The sequence below is a fragment of the Sinocyclocheilus grahami genome, unplaced genomic scaffold (assembly GCF_001515645.1).
Source record: "Sinocyclocheilus grahami isolate Dianchi unplaced genomic scaffold, SAMN03320097.WGS_v1.1 scaffold143.1, whole genome shotgun sequence".
Classification (NCBI taxonomy): Eukaryota; Metazoa; Chordata; class Actinopteri; order Cypriniformes; family Cyprinidae; genus Sinocyclocheilus; species Sinocyclocheilus grahami.
In genome coordinates, this window is record NW_015505322.1 from 138,953 (window position 1) to 156,536 (window position 17,584).

The 17,584-nt window shown below is 36.9% G+C and overlaps 1 protein-coding gene across 1 annotated transcript; it reads right to left on the minus strand.

Annotated features, from left to right (window-relative positions):
• Positions 1–491: 491 nt before the first annotated feature.
• On the minus strand, positions 492–13,474 carry LOC107591567 (Krueppel-like factor 3). Its single transcript, XM_016280761.1, has 6 exons — positions 13,263–13,474; positions 7,629–7,671; positions 6,100–6,504; positions 5,159–5,291; positions 4,838–4,979; positions 492–648 (listed from the first exon to the last, which is right to left on the minus strand). Exons 2-6 carry the CDS (start codon positions 7,659–7,661, stop codon positions 492–494), a joined length of 870 nt encoding a protein of 289 aa, XP_016136247.1. The 5' UTR covers positions 7,662–7,671; positions 13,263–13,474.
• Between the last annotated feature and the right edge of the window lie 4,110 nt (positions 13,475–17,584).

Genomic DNA, 17,584 nt, shown 5'->3' on the forward strand with positions numbered 1-17,584 from the left:
AAAAACCCCCCCCCCCCCCCAAACTTTTGAATAGTCGCATATCATGGTTTTAAACACTGATAATAAAAAACCTTTCTTGAGCAGCAAATCAGCATATTAGAAGGATTTCTGAAGGATCATGTGACACTGAAAACTGGCGTAATTTAGCTTTGACTCACAGGAATAAATTGCATTTTAAAATAGATTCAAATACAAAAAACGTATTTTCAATTATAATAATAATTTTCAATATTACAGTTTTTCTTTATTTTAGATCAAATAAATGCAGCTTTGGTGAGCAATAATAATTTATTTAAAAAAAAAGCTTTCTCAACAAAAAGATCAAGCCCCATATCACACAGAACAAGTGTATTTACGCAGTTTTTGTGTGAATTGCATTTGTATTGTATTTTTTTACTTACATCCAGAATACATCCAGGCAAAACATTTTTTTAAATGAGCATCACAAAGTTAATTTTGCATGTATGAACAAAAGTCTTTGCATATATAGCCTATGTACCTGTATGTGTGCGTCTGTGAGCTTTCAGGTGGGAGCTTTTGGTATAGACTTTATTGCAGCCATTGAAGTCACAGCAATGAATTCGACGCTTCTTCAGTGGATCTGGAGACTCTACCTTTCGACGTACAATCACAGAGTGTGTGTTTCCCCTGTTAAAGACAAAAAGAAAGATAAATGTATCCATGGTCTCCACAACCACTTTGTTTGAAGTGCACCTCTTGCTTTAACCACCAGGGGTCAGATTCATAACATAGAGTCTACCTCAAAGCAAAAGCCAGTCCTTTGTGTTAAGTTACCCGAGTATTGTATGTATTTATGACCTTAGATTTTGTTTATAGTGCCCCTATTATGCCATTTTTAAGGTTCCTAATATTGTTTCAGGGGTCTCCTCAAGTAAACAGGTTTACATGCATGCAAGATCAAAAAACATATTAATTTTCGCATAACATTTAACTTCACCTCAGTTGATTCAATGATTTGTAAATGATTAGTTCGAAGCAGTTTGAAGAATAAAGGCCCGTTCACACCAAGCACGATAACTATAAAGATAACGATAAAGATATAGCTCTAAAAATCGTTCTCAATATTAAAGAATAGCATAGTTCACACCACAACTATAACGATAACGATACAGAGGAACGATATCGTTGTGATCACTTTCAAAATGATTTTTTTCCAGCTGATGAACGATAAAACACTGACAGCCAATCAGAATCCATCCTGCTGTAACGAGTGCAAGAATTTAAAGCGGCAGACGCGCGTGCGCTTAGAATAAACACACGATATCGTTCGCTGGTGTGGACGCTAATATCGTTATCTTTATAGTTATCGTTCTTGGTGCGAACGGGGCTTAAGTCTCTCTAAACCCCTCCTTTCCGTGAGCCTACACTGCTCTGATTGGTTAGATGGCCTAGTCCTTTGTAATTGGTCTACCGCGTACGGCGCATGCTATAGTGTTTGAGGGGGGGTCAAGTCGTTCGCGGGCGGACAATGTAGAACATAGGAGGGCATTATGCAAATGTGTTACCCAGTGACGTGTAGCTGTCACGGAAGTGAGACTGGAATTCCAGACGACTCGTTTAGGCTGTTCAGAGTCCTTTTTTTTTTTTTTGAGAGCCAATAACTTTATTTACGGTGCACTTTCGGCTTCACAACTTTGTAGATTGTTTAAATTCACAGATAGCTACATTACACACTGCATGAAAGGTAATATTTGAAAATCCATAATAGGGGCACTTTAATTACAGTACACTGCTGTCAAATGTTACATTTATGATATTTATTAGTAGTACTTGCTTGCTGAAGCAAGAATCCTTATTACTGCTCACATGTAGGCCTTAACCACAAGGAACTAAAGTGGGTAACTCGTTCCGCACCGTTTGAGCTACAGACATGAATAATACATCTAATTGTGCAGCTTTTTGAGGAAAGGCTGTTACTTTTCTAAATGACTGGACTGACGATTTCCAACTTGCAGACAGTAAACCAGTTGAAAAAAACTCTCATACATTTACTTAGAGGAACACCTCTTACTGTAAGTTCCTGCCTAAATACACCCTGTAATTAAATACACCCTTCTCTCTCTCTCTCTTTCTCTCATCTCTCCATTAAACCTCTCTATACACTTTACCCTCCCTGTCTGTTTCAGCTACATATTTTCAATCTTCGATTACAATGTCACTTATTCACCCACTTTCTGACATTTGTTCCTAAAAGCAGCTGTTTTCTGGCACCGCACCCAATATAAAACTATCATTCTACCTTCCTCCTCCCTTCCGCTCTCAATCAAGCGCTTTCTCCTGAATAAAGGCCCGTTCACACCAAGCACGATAACTATAAAGATAACGATAAAGATATAGCTCTAAAAATCGTTCTCAATATTAAAGAATAGCATAGTTCACACCACAACTATAACGATAACGATACAGAGGAACGATATCGTTGTGATCACTTTCAAAATGATTTTTTTCCAGCTGATGAACGATAAAACACTGACAGCCAATCAGAATCCATCCTGCTGTAACGAGTGCAAGAATTTAAAGCGGCAGACGCGCGTGCGCTTAGAATAAACACACGATATCGTTCGCTGGTGTGGACGCTAATATCGTTATCTTTATAGTTATCGTTCTTGGTGCGAACGGGGCTTAAGTCTCTCTAAACCCCTCCTTTCCGTGAGCCTACACTGCTCTGATTGGTTAGATGGCCTAGTCCTTTGTAATTGGTCTACCGCGTACGGCGCATGCTATAGTGTTTGAGGGGGGGTCAAGTCGTTCGCGGGCGGACAATGTAGAACATAGGAGGGCATTATGCAAATGTGTTACCCAGTGACGTGTAGCTGTCACGGAAGTGAGACTGGAATTCCAGACGACTCGTTTAGGCTGTTCAGAGTCCTTTTTTTTTTTTTTGAGAGCCAATAACTTTATTTACGGTGCACTTTCGGCTTCACAACTTTGTAGATTGTTTAAATTCACAGATAGCTACATTACACACTGCATGAAAGGTAATATTTGAAAATCCATAATAGGGGCACTTTAATTACAGTACACTGCTGTCAAATGTTACATTTATGATATTTATTAGTAGTACTTGCTTGCTGAAGCAAGAATCCTTATTACTGCTCACATGTAGGCCTTAACCACAAGGAACTAAAGTGGGTAACTCGTTCCGCACCGTTTGAGCTACAGACATGAATAATACATCTAATTGTGCAGCTTTTTGAGGAAAGGCTGTTACTTTTCTAAATGACTGGACTGACGATTTCCAACTTGCAGACAGTAAACCAGTTGAAAAAAACTCTCATACATTTACTTAGAGGAACACCTCTTACTGTAAGTTCCTGCCTAAATACACCCTGTAATTAAATACACCCTTCTCTCTCTCTCTCTTTCTCTCATCTCTCCATTAAACCTCTCTATACACTTTACCCTCCCTGTCTGTTTCAGCTACATATTTTCAATCTTCGATTACAATGTCACTTATTCACCCACTTTCTGACATTTGTTCCTAAAAGCAGCTGTTTTCTGGCACCGCACCCAATATAAAACTATCATTCTACCTTCCTCCTCCCTTCCGCTCTCAATCAAGCGCTTTCTCCTCCCTTCCTCATCGCTTCTTTCTCTGTATTCACCACTTTTTTTCTTTTCTGTCACACAGTATGTCCATAACTGATGACACCAGGCCCACTGGCGCACACACACACACACACACACACACACACACTGTGAAAGTGCACTAAACCACGTACAAATAAGAATCCAAAAATGTCTACACAAACTCTCAAGCATGCACTTATATGTGCTCAAGCATGACCCCACCCCCATGTAAATTGAACGTGGAGACACACTGTCTCTGAAATGCATGCTGGGGGATTTTATCAGACCCACAACAAGAAACATCAGATACAGAAATATATGCATTACACCACACATACATACACACATGGCTGAAAGAGAACTGTAGGCCAAATGTACTATAAATGAGATCCATAATAGACAGCAAAATGTACTATAAATGAGATCCATAATACAGACAGACATATATACTGTATGTATATATATATATATATATAGAGAGAGAGAGAGAGAGAGAGAGAGAGAGAGAGAGAGTTAGATACTATGTGTACAGTATGTGTAACATTTGTTTCTGTGTCTAATTACAGGTTTCTGTATAGAATCCAGTAGGCTGTTTTTACAAGAAGATGTACAGTGTTGACTGGGGATGAACCGCTGTAAATGTGTAAAAACATGCAACAAAACCCCTTAAAGGTCCCCTGAAATGATTAGAAACACGTAGCGTTACTCTATGTGTTGACGTCATTTTAACTGATTCTGTCATGAAACTCTAGATGGCGCAGGCCGATAGGTTCTCAATCTGACATAATCACATCATTATTCACATGGCACAGCCGATTGGGTTTCTTTTCGCATCAGCATCCAATGAGCTTGCTGCTCAACATTCACATACTTGGCTAGTGCTTGCTGTAGCAGTGTAGCAGAAACCCTCCACCTTCCCCAGCTCCACCTGTATAGATCTGCTGCGGGGTTATTTAATATATATTATATATGCAGCAGCAGTATTTCTCACATGCTCACAGCAGCATATCTGTGGATGTCTTGACAGTAGCAAGTCTCAGTATTTGCTCTGAAACAGCAGCAGCAGCGTAGCAGATCTATTCCACCAAGACCAAACTCAATAACATTGCCATGTATATTACCATGCTGAAGAGTTGTCATGACAGAAATGCATGTCATGACAGTATTATCCGTGATCATACAAAATAAATGGTGATATAACGAAAAACACTGAGCGTATGTGTGTGTTTGAGGACTCGGTACTCACTCATAACTTGGTGGGACAGTAATGATGGGTGAGGTTAGTTCCTGGCTGTAGGAATCCTGAGCGTGTTCAGGGTAGGGCTCTGATTTGATTGGCTTGAGGAGCTCATGGTTGTCTGGATGATTCTCTGACTTCATTATAGAGACTGAAGACAAGAAACGAGACACAAATCAATCAGCCAAACAAAAATATGTAAGGATATATTATTACAACTGTCACCCACTAAAACTCATGAGAAGAGAGTGAGAGCATGTGTTTGGAAATGTGTTGTTTGCTTCAAAAGTGAATATGCGTGTGTGTGATAGAGCATGTCATCCCACTTACACTGTGTGTGGTTAGTAGGATCCTCAGGTGTGACGGGTGATATCATGATGGAGGGAGACAGGTGTAGGGCAGGAGGGTAGAGCACAGATAACGGCTGCAGCATAGAAAGTACTGGTACAATAGATGTCAAAACCTGCATCACATGTAGACCAGAAAAACAAACACAGATGGATTATGACACGAGAAATGTCTGTTGGTCTCTAAGTTTTAGATAAGACGTCACAGGGGTTCTTTCTATGATATACACTTTTGTTCAGAAGTTCAGGCTCAAGATTCAAGATTTTTTTTTTTGGATGCAAGTATGCATAAAATTGATCAAACGTAAAAAAGTAAAGATTTTTACATAAATTTTCTATTTTGAACTTTCTATTTACCAAATAATCCTAGAAAAATGTATCACAGTTTCCACAAAAATATGAGGCAGCATAACTGTTTTCAAATTTGATAATAATAAGAAGAAAAGTTTCACGAGCACCAAATCAGCATGTTAGAATGATTTTTAAAGGATCATGTGACACTGAAGATTCTGGATGCCATCACAGGAATAAATTACATTTAAAAATAGAAAAAAATATTTTAAATTGTAATAATATTTTACAATATTACTGTTTTGCTGTATATCTGCAGCCTTGGTGAGCATAAGTGACTTCTAATAATAATTATAAATAATATTTTAAATAAAAAATATTCTTATCAAAGATGTATTCTCAAATCATTGCATGTATGAATTGCATTTTTTATGTATTTTTGAAATTGTCAAATCATACTGACATACGTGACAGAGCTAATAAAATTAGAAATGTATAGATATATACCATGTTTTTTTTCCCCCATGTAAATTGAATTACCATGTCAATACATTTGCATGGGAATATGGTAATCATTCAGCACCACGGTATCACCACAACACTTTTTTTGAAAGGCATCACCACTATTCTTACCGGTGGAATGGGAAGGGCCAGTGGTGGGGTCAGCCTTGTCTGAGATGAACCAGAAGTGCTTCCTGTTACAGAGCCGGAGCCGGAGCCGGAGCCAAGGCGAGGACGTGACACCGGACTGGAGCAATCAAAAGGGGATGGGGGAGTGGCTCTGGGTGATGATGATGCCAGAGATGAGGAAGGCGACGAAATGGAGGATCTTTTGGTGGTCAAGTCGACAGGTTCAGTCTGGGACTGACGGACATCCTGGGACTGAGGGTATGTGTGAAGGGGGCTCATGTAGGAGTAATGTGCTTGGTGGTAGTGAGGAGAGTATAGGTGAGCTGTGGAAGTAGGGACCACGGAAGGTGACAATACGACTCCAAATGCCTCAGGTGTAGGTTTAATCAGGTAAGTCGGGTAAAATGACTGAGAGAGAAAAAGAGAGAGAGATGTTAAACATGCTGTAAATAGCATATTTTCACATTCACATGTACATAATTACACAAGCACTCATATAAAGCAGCTGCGCTGAGCAGCAGTTGAGTCTGGGGAGTATAAACCGACAAAAAAGACTAACTTTGAATGACTGAGTATGAGCCAAATTCAACTTCCCACCCCATATAAACTCCTAACCTAATGAGAAAGGAATGCATGTCCATCTGCAGCCAGAGGAAGAGAGAAAAAAGAGCAAGTACAAGATGAGCTTTAGAGATACATTTTGTAAGATCCTAAGAATAAACTCATGCAATTCAAAAATATCCTTATTAGTCTCTATCAATGAGTCTCGTGTTATTACCAAGAATTCAAAGATGGATACTGCACTAGAACAAACACACCAATGGCCCAAGACCAGGGTGTTCAGATGGCCAAGTGCCAGGCAGCCCATTGTGTGTTAGTTGGTAAGGCAGGTTTGTTATTGGAAACGGAAAGTGAAGCATTGTTTTCTTTAAAATCGCATAAACCGGATACAAAGAACTAGACAAGCATCAGGAAGGTGGAGAAACATTTCAGATTAGTCCAAAACCACTTCTTCTGTCTAACAGACTTTAATCAGGTTAGATGCCATATCGAATTTAAAGCGAATGAAAATGAGGCTGTGAGCGATAGACTTACAGTAGTGTTTACAATATGGCACACACTGTATAAAGGTCCTAGATTGTGTTATTTTCACAAGTTTTTTCAGATGTTTCATCAGTTGAACAATCGGTTAAACAACAGTACAATCCTTGTTTTCATTCCTGTCAAAAATTAAATATGGCGCTACCCTGAGTAAGGTATATACACTAAACAAAAATGTTGATGTAAAAAAAAAAAATCACTCAAAAACTGTTAGTATATTTCACAAATGATTACAAAGAACACCTTGAATTAAACTTTTTAAGCAGAAAGACTGAAAAAATATGTTCTCATAAAACTTTGCAACTTCAAAAAAACTATTTTTACAGTGTAGAAGGTATCTCTACAAAACCTTTCAGAAATGATTTATACTATCATACCAACCATTTCTTAACAATTTATTTGAGAATATTTACCCTTTAAACCATACTCACCATGTCTGGCTTTATTGGGTCACACCTGAGCATGGCTGGAATTCTGGAAAATACAGAGAACAAACAGTAGAATATCAGATATCAACCACAAATCTGGCATTAGAGACATGTCGTGAGCCATCAGGAAGTCTTTCTTCATTCCAAGCACACAGAAGCAGAGAAGCATGAAACACTAATCACTTAAAGTACAGGGGAAGTCAGAATGCCCAGGGCTATGAACGCTGTTTGTGTGTGGTTGTACATAAGACTTTGCTGAATAAAAGTATTGAACATTTGAATGGAACTGTTTATAAATAAATACAAATTAATAATATAAATACATTTATTGTAAATATGATATCCTGATCAAAGAGTTAAATGCAAGTTCATCAATTTTACAAATGAGTCAAAATAAAATAAATAATTTTACACAACTTTTACTGTCCCCCGGTAAAGAAAATTCCCCCATAATCCAAGGTTAATGTATTCAAAGCATGCTTTGAATATGAGACAACGACAAAGCAAAATCAATCTATGAAATAAATCTTACCAAGACAAAGAAGTCAACTATTTTATTCTAAAAAAAATGTAAATCTCATTTCCACCACAGAATGCTATTAAACACAATACATCATCTGAAATGTGATGGAAATGTTTATACCAGAAAAATGTGATGCCAGTACTGTTTGATATTGTAGGCAGACAGATTAAATAATCTAGTGAGAGTGTGAAAAGTGTATTATGAGTTTATTTTGTAAAAGTCTACAGGGTCAAAAGAGTCCACAGCAGAAGAATAACACAGCTAACAAGTCTGCAATGCACAAAGGAAGCTAAAAGCTAAAGATGAAAGGTCTACAGCACTACCAGCTCATCAGATATCTTAGATATGGTCATGTTGTCTTGCGAACACAAAAGAGACAAATATGTTTTGCACTTTGATCTGTCTGTGTGTTTTGTGTGAGCACACAAAGCCAGACACAAAGATGCAGGTGCTACAGTCTATAGATACTACAGGTGCTATAGGTGCTGATCAATTTCTATTTCCAAAAATGAAAGTAAAAATGATCCAGGACTTGTTTTCATGGGAATTCAGGAACGGGATGTGGGACTTCAGTGAGCCATGAGACTGACTTCATGATATGTGAGTGCTTTTACAGTCCAAAGTCTGAGAGACTGAGGAAGAAAGAAAGAGAGGGGTGAATATAAAGTCTCTTTTTACAATCATTAACCCAGGGTGGTGATCCATACAACAATCCATACTAGGTCCACTGAGTCCAGATCCACTCCCAGCAAACTGAACACTCCTCAGTCCTCAGACACGCATATATAAACAGGACTACTATCGCAAGAGACAATGCCGATCACACACACACACACACAGAGGCTTGTGAAACATTCCCTTTGGCCCCAGGGTCAGGTGTGGGTTAACAAAACAACGTATTGAAGCGTACACACAAACACAGACATACTCATCCAAACCTGAAACCAATAGTATAGAATTCCATACAGATAAAGAGACACATCAAAACATAAGACAAGTCACAACATACTGTATGAGTTAAACACCATTCAAGACCTGTTTTGAACTAGACTCGGTTTTCTTGTCTGTAGAGTTTTAAATGAATAACTCAGCCAATACTAAAAGTTCTACCACAATTTATCCACCACCACGTTAAGCCTGTATGACTTTCTCTCATCAATTAAACACAAAATGAGCAGGCTCTTTTCCATACAATGAGAATGAATACTGTGCTACCAAGCTGCAAATATAACAAAAAAAGCATCACACATCCACATATGCAACTCTATATACTGTAGGACACCTCATTTATCACCCAGCGACCCTGCAGAGGACAAGCGTTTTGAGAAATGGATGGATGGATCTTATTTTGTGTTCCATGGAGAAAGAAAATGAAAGTAACGTGGGTTTGGAATGACATGAGAGTGAGTAAATAATGACAGATTTTTATTATTGGTTGAATTAACCTCACATTTAGAAAACTGCACCAGCTGAACCCTCTTTAATATTCTGATGAAAATAAGGGTTGTATGTAGGCCTCTATGTACACTACAGTTCAAAAGTTTGGGGTTTGTAAGATTTGTACTTATCAAAGCACAGGTTTTCTTTTCAACTTGTCTGCAGAAGCATCAAGGTCTGCAAAGCTCCCTCTTGGGAAATCTTAGTCAAACAAACAGCCCTTTTCCAAATAAGAGACAGAGATTTTTTATATCGCCATCATAGCTGTTGCACTCGGATAGATAGATAGATAGATAGATAGATAGATAGATAGATAGATAGATAGATAGATAGATAGATAGATAGATAGATAGATAGATAGATATGATAGAGATGTTCATAACTGTCCTCCGGGCTTGACAGCATTCACGTGAACCTGTTATATTAATCATGAAGCCTTTCACCGCTAACAACAACAAGCACAACTTCAAGACCGTCAATTAAATTTTACAGTCTCATAAAATAAAGAGAGGTTAGTACATGCTTCACCAGATGCGGTTAGTACCATAACTGTCCTCCGGGCTTGACAGCATTCACGTGAACCTGTTATATTAATCATGAAGCCTTTCACCGCTAACAACAAGCACAACTTCAAGACCGTCAATTAAATTTTACAGTCTCATAAAATAAAGAGAGGTTAGTACATGCTTCACCAGATGCGGTTAGTACAGAGAGATTGGAGTGCCAACTAGCGCAAGACTTCATAACACATGAAACACCTATAATTAAAATTTTCTGTGAGCAATTAACTTAAGATGTTTAAATGCTTAATTGTACTATAATTATAGTCTTTGTGAGTTGATAGCACAATCTGTTTCTACCCTCGATCTCTCTACCTCTGTCATATCTGATCATCACTTCAACATTAAGATGTAATGGTAATGATGAGGGCCCTATAAATCAGCTGAAAACCAACATTTAGAAAAATCAAATGTTTTAAAAGATCTTGTGAATCACACATCAACAGCTTTATACTGTATGTTAACAAAGTTAAAGCTCTTAACCAATGTGGCTAAGTTTAATATTTCTAAGGTTTAGTGTCATTTTTGTTCTTGAATGCTGTGGTGTGAACGAGTAGAACGACTCTTTCTGTCAAATCTACCATGTGTGATACCTTATAAATTACACACGCTCTTCACTCAACATTGCAGACCGTTGAAGTAGGGAAATCCATTAAGGCACACACACACACTCAAAACCACAGAATGCCAGAGTTACACTCTAATGCAGTTTCCTAGTGGAGAGAAATGGTCCGGCTTGCTGACATGAAGAAAATGCAAAGACCAAAATTACAAAGTACAGAATCTAATAGCAAACCCATGTAAAGCCCAAAACCAAACTAAATGGCTCTGGTTCAGTGCACACAACCCGTCAATAACCGCCGCTCTCAGATAACAGGTTTTCAGCCAGGTGCCAGGTATCTGAGAGATGCATGAGATCTGAGATTGAACGGGATGATCACAATGTGAAAAACTTTACAGATAGGCTTCTATCTGACTGAAATTTAGGCCGAAGACCAAATTTAGCAAGAGGGCCGCAGTGTGTCTGTTATTGTTTCCATAGTGAGACTAACACATAGAGAAGCTCTGCTACATGGGGGCTATAGACTCCCTTCTGGCCTTTCCTCAAGCTAAAGAAAAAGAGAAAGACAGACAGAGAGCAAGAGAGAGGCTAAGCATGGTATCTGAAAATGATCCTCTTTTGTAGTGGATTGTTTGTGTGTGTATTGCGATAACATCAGAGTATTGATCCAAGGAAAGAGTCGTGTAAGTGGGTGGAGGGTCTAGGCATATGTGTGTGTGTGTGTGTGTGTGTGTGTGTGTGTGTGTGTTCACTCCCCTCAGTTAGCCTCCCCTCAAATGCTGAAAACAGGAAAAGAGGCTCCATGTGCCAGATGGAATGTCTGACGCAAACCTCAGCCTTGAAACAAAGCTCAGAATACAACAGCCTTACTGACCCTGGGACTTTGACTATTAGTTTTATTGTATTTAATTTTCACACCAATAATGCTATGTCCACCATGCACATATGTACTGTACACATAATCTTCATACAGTCCAAAATGCAGGGGCAGGATGTTCAGATTTTGAATAGCTGAACATACACACATTCTAAATGTAGGCCAAGCTGATCACAAACCAAACCATTTACTGCAGAAGCCTACAGAATTGGGCTTGGAGCCATATTCAATAATATTTTAGACTTTAAAAAGTTAGAATTTTGTCTGTTATTCATTCAACAAAAACTATGTATGCACCATATTGCCACAATTTTATTTGAATAATTTTAATGAACAATCCAAGTGACCTTATATGATTAAAAGTTCAGTTGTTCATGCACACTAAGTACATAAAATATATGAATCAAGGTGTCATGACATTTCTAACTGTTTAAATGTAGATTAACTGAAGACCTGTCAAGTATTTTAATGCAATACTGTTTGTTAACATTTAAACTTTGTATAAAGAGTTGCAGGTCCCAACTCAGAAATGTGACAAAATAAATGTTTAGTTAAAAAATGCAACTGAGCCAAAAGCACACGCCAACATGTTCCTATACAGTGCGTATAATTTGCCTGAAAATTATATTTGCATATAAGCTCTAGCACTGATCATATGGACTGAGAGACTGTAAATAATGTGAATTATTCATTCTGATAGAGTACAAGATTCAAGTTTATGTCCAGCTAAGAACACAGTATCAGTACAACAATAAAACAGTAAGTGCTAAAAGAGCAATATTAATACAACTCACAATAATCAGAACAAATAGCCTAGATGGCAATGACATGGTCGTCAATATTTCTGTCGTTCAAAAAAAATAAATGCAATTCATACAATGCTGGTAAATTACTTGAATTCACTTCTTTGATGAACATGCTTCTTAATTCAAGTAATTTTGATTTTGTGATATTGCTTAAGTAAAAATATCTAGATGGTGTAACTATCCAAGGACTGTAATTAAAAAAAAAGTTTTGTATTAAATAGATCACTTTAAATGCCCTTCATTGCATGTCAAGGCCATTAAATGTTTAAAAATATCACATTTTTAAAATGGAGTAACCACAAAAACACTTCTTAATACTGACTTTTTATAAAATGTTTGTACAATCACGTATAAAATATTTTGGTACTTTTTTTTTTTTTTTTTTTACAAAACTTTTAGACATTTTAGATCCATTAAATTTATGTTTGCACGAAACTACAAAAATTGTAGTATAAACATGAATACGAAATGTTTATGTTATTTCTGAAAATATTTCATGGACATGATATTTCTGAAAACTTGGCACATATGTTAAACTAGTTTCTTAAAAGATTTCTCGTTGTCCTCATCTCAGACATCCTTATTTGACACTGACCCATACATCTGTCAAAACTACTTTACAAGTAGTTACTGCAGAAGTAGAATAAAACATTCTAAAATGGACAAAAGAAATACACTTTTTTTAAACTTATATAGGCTACACGATATATAGGCATACGTGTGTATTTTGTTTTGTTTTATTGAATATTAAATATTAATTTATATAAATCAATCAATTAAAGATGGACTCAATTGTTTATAACTACAGCAGGACGGTTTGATTGTGCCTGTTTGAAGTCAGACTATGGTATTTAATGAATATAGAAACTTACTTGTCAGTGAATATTCCTCAAGTTAAAAGTGCGCCGTTATGAAGGACCGCAGACGACAGCAACAACCCGGATCACAATGGCATGAAACACATCTAAAAGACACACTTTAGGCTGACGCTGAAAAAACTTCCCCGAAAGTTACGAAACAACTTCTTGTCCAACTGTTTAAAGTGTCCTGAGTGAATTGAGCGTCTATCACATGATTAGGGGGGGCCGGGCGGGCGGGCGGGCGCTCGCGGGAGGCGAGGGTGGGGCGCACTCTTGGCTCCAGATACGCGCAACCGGAGACAGGAGGGGGCAGAAGAGAGGAGAAAGAGCTGGGTGTGTGTGTGTGTGTGTGTGTGTGTGTGTGTGTGTGTGTGTGCCTGCCTCTCCCTCTCCGCCCTTTCCTTCCTTCTCTGTTTGTCTCTCTCTATCTCTCCTTCTTTCCCTTCCTGACAAGACACGCCTGAGGGGGCAGAAGAGAAGAGAGAAAGGGCTGGGTGTGTGTGCCTGCCTGCCTCTCCCTCTCCGCCCTTTCCTTCCTTCTCTGTTTGTCTCTCTCTATCTCTCCTTCTTTCCCTTCCTGACAAGACACGCCTCACAGTTTCAAAGATCTAACAAGTATGGATAAAGGTCGCCAGGTTCTCTAACAATGAGTGAAGACAAATGACTTACATAATTTAGCTACACATTATACATTTTTATTTCAGGTCGGTAAAAGCATGCTGAGGGCAAAAGGACCCACTGTAAATAGTACTTTTAAATAATTTCATGATTTAAAGCTATATACTGCTCACAATTTGGAATAATTACGTTTTTTTGTATGCATTTTAAAGGAGTCTCTTATGCTCACCAAGGCTGCATTTATTTGCTCAAACACACAGTAAAACTGTAGTATTGTTAGATAATGTTTTCGATTTGAGTATATTTTAAAATGTAATTTTCAGCATCATTAGGCCAGTCTTCAGTGTCACATGATCCTTCAGAATTCATTCTAAAATGCTGACTTGGTGCTCAGATATTATCAGTTATTATTGGTGCTTAAATATTAATAATGGTCCTTATTATTATCAATGTCAAAAACAGTGTTTTCAATATTTTTCTGTAAACTGTAATACTTTTCATTTTTTCTACTTTTGTAATTTATATCTTATATATATATATATATATATATATATACTATATATTTTATTTTTGTAAAATTATACCCATAAATAACACTATAATAACATATAATAATTATATTAACACGTTAAGATTATTCACTGAACCTGTCAGTCACGTAAAGGTGTGTATGTATACTGGTTGCTGAAGTTATTGTATACTGGAGTTATGCCAAGTCTTCTGTAACAATAGCATATCGCGTACCTGATGATGCCAGTGCACATAAACCCAACCTGTGTCTATTTACCCGGAATAATAAAGCAAACCATTCAGATTTACCAGACCTTCACTTGAACTACACTTGCCCCCAACACTCTCACTCTCTCACCCACCCACATCTCTCCATTTGCGCACACCCGCAAAACCAATACTGCACAACTGTGAATTTATTTACTTTTTGGCAGTTAGGGGCGTGGAAGTGGAACTGATGAAACTCCACGCACACAAGTTTGTTTGTATGCATGTATTCATATTGTACAAACCAACTTTGCATGTGTGCGTGGATTGCAGAGGGTGTCAAATGATTATGACTGTTATATCTATCATTTTATGGCTATAATATTGTATGGGTGTGTGTGTGGGTGGATGTGGTTGTATAGGCAGGAATTTCAGACAACCTGTTTTTCAGTGATTAATTAGTGAAACAATAGCAGATGGTGTCACTTTGCTTGTAAATGCACAATAGAAAACACCTTTGCCAAAACATTTTCAGGTAAGTCAAGTTGGGCAAAAATGAGTAATGAAAAAGATGCCAAATATCCGGAAAGGTTCTGCTTTCATTTGGTTTACGCTGTCAAATAAAAACTAAATGCTCTTGAAATGAGTTAGCAAACTTTACACCTTCTATGAGCCCAAAATAGAATGCAAAAATATTTTTAGAATGTTAGTTAAAGCATGATCTCATGAAAGCCATGATGTCATCATAGACTCATTCCCCCAGCCAATGAGAATTATCTCATGATGTCATGGAGGGTGGAACATATGCACTTATCTTATCTCATTCATTCAGGGAGGCTTTGCAAACAATAAAACAGTGTGTTAAGAACCAATAACAATACAACAGAATTGTCTCCAACACATACTTAGAAAGAATTCAAAAATATTAAATAATCGCTATTTCTTTAAAAGTAATTTTTCAACCATTTGTAGTGTCACTTAACATGTAGATTTTTTTTTAAGGAAGTTCAGATTACAAACAGAAAGCATTTATAAATGTGTGTATTTTTTGTACAATTTGGACCAATTCCTAAACACACACACACACACACACACACACGTGTATCCACAAGCATGTGTAGCACACACATGAAACCAAACACCTACTTTATTTCTACTGTTAAACATGCACACAGTGGAATGTTCTACTGAAATCCCCCCAAGGTAGAGATGAGGTTGGAAAAAATGAAAAGAAGAGATGGAATGAAAATGAGAATGGCGGGGAAAAAAAAGATTAACAGCACAATATTTACTTAAACCTACTATATTGATATTTACTAAATTTACATTACACACATTGTTTCAAAGAGCTTTACATTTTGATTAAATATTACAAGGTTTTTAAATTGTATTATTATTTTTAATGAAATAGACATGGATGAATTGTTCATAATACAATTAACAGATTTCAAACAACACACTAACAATCAATATATATCAATAATGTAAAGTTCATAATGCACAGCCAATGAATGAGTTCATGGATTCTTATGTAATTTATGAAGACCACAAGTAATTTTGAGCATATATAAAAGATTAATCACAAACAAAGACTAGTTCTATATTACAGAACAATGAGGAAAATGTTTTCATCATCGGATCAAAGTGATTTTGAACACAATTTAAAACCAAGTCCCCTAAAGTTACATTTAATTCTAGCTGATTTGGACAATATTAGTGAGACACTGCAAGATTTAACTTTATGCTTAACATGACGTGTTGTATTCTACACATTCTACAATTGTGGCGGCAAATACTATCACTTACTTTCACAGAGCGAGAAAGTTTGAAAAATGATATCTTATGAATATCATTCATGAATGAAACATTAAATAGAATATGAATCACACAGATAAACGGACGGATGGACAGAAAGAGATAGATAGATAGCACTTCTAATTTGGTGGTCTGTACTTTATTGTTTTTGTGTTTTTTTACTTCAAGGAATGTCTTTTGTAGAAGGCATCCACCCATCTACAGTGACTTGATAGTTGTTCCACCGCAACACATGGTTTATTAAAATGATGAATTGAGTTGGGTGGCAAAGTGATCCCCTCAGGAGTGAACGACATTGTCTAGAGTTTGTTTATAAAGCCTGCCAAGTAACTTCATCTCACCTCTGCATTTTCAGACCTCTATTAGTTTATCAGGTGTGGAATTTATGGGAATCAATAACAATATGTGTCATAAAAATGGAATTAGATACAAAATGCTTTCAATTGTCCTCAGTTGATTTAGAGGTATTCAGGTCAGAGTAAGGGAATTGAGTCTGGTTGGGTGTGACAAGTGCTGTTTTATATAGAAGCTTGTTTCTGCCACAGGATGTGTGTAATTGCGATTTTTTTTATCTCACAATTCAGACTTTCTTGCTGAAAAAAATTCTGAATTGTGAGATATAAACTTGAGATATTAACTCACAAACGTGAATTTATACTATTTATATTTTGAGAAAAAAAGTCAGAATTGTGAGATATTAACTGGCAATTGCTAAACTGTGAGATACAAAAACAAAACTGCATCAAAAAAAAGATGTAAACTTGGAATTGCAAGAAAAAAGTCAGAATTCTGAGTTTATATCTTGAAATGTTGTCTTTTATTCTCTCAAAATTGTGTTTATATCTTGTCATTCTGACTTTTTTTGTGTGCAATTTTTTCATAGTTGCAACTATGAAAACTAACGGCTTCCATAGTTTTGTGTAAATATGTTATAGGGTATTTGTTTATTTATTATATTTTTTTTACTATTGTGGTTAATAGTAAAAAATAAAAAAAAAAGTGGTTAAGCAAACACTATAGGTGCTTTACAAAGTATCCTCTTGGTTTAACATGTTCTACAAGTATTCTATATATGTTCTGCTGAACTTCTCAACTTTGCGTTCGCAGGTTCTCTTTAGGATCCAACTTCAGAGGCCAAAATACAGGTTAAAATGTTCACTCTGTCACATGCAGTCACTGGGAAT

What these genes read in the sequence shown, in the direction of transcription:
- LOC107591567 (XM_016280761.1), bottom strand. Translation starts at nt 7,661, where the DNA reads ATGCTCAGGTGTGACCCAATAAAGCCAGACATG. An exon ending in ACCCAATAAAGCCAGACATG is followed by an intron (nt 6,505 to 7,628) that starts GTGAGTATGGTT and finishes TTTCTCTCTCAG; the next exon opens with TCATTTTACCCGACTTACCT. An exon ending in TGGCCCTTCCCATTCCACCG is followed by an intron (nt 5,292 to 6,099) that starts GTAAGAATAGTG and finishes CATGTGATGCAG; the next exon opens with GTTTTGACATCTATTGTACC.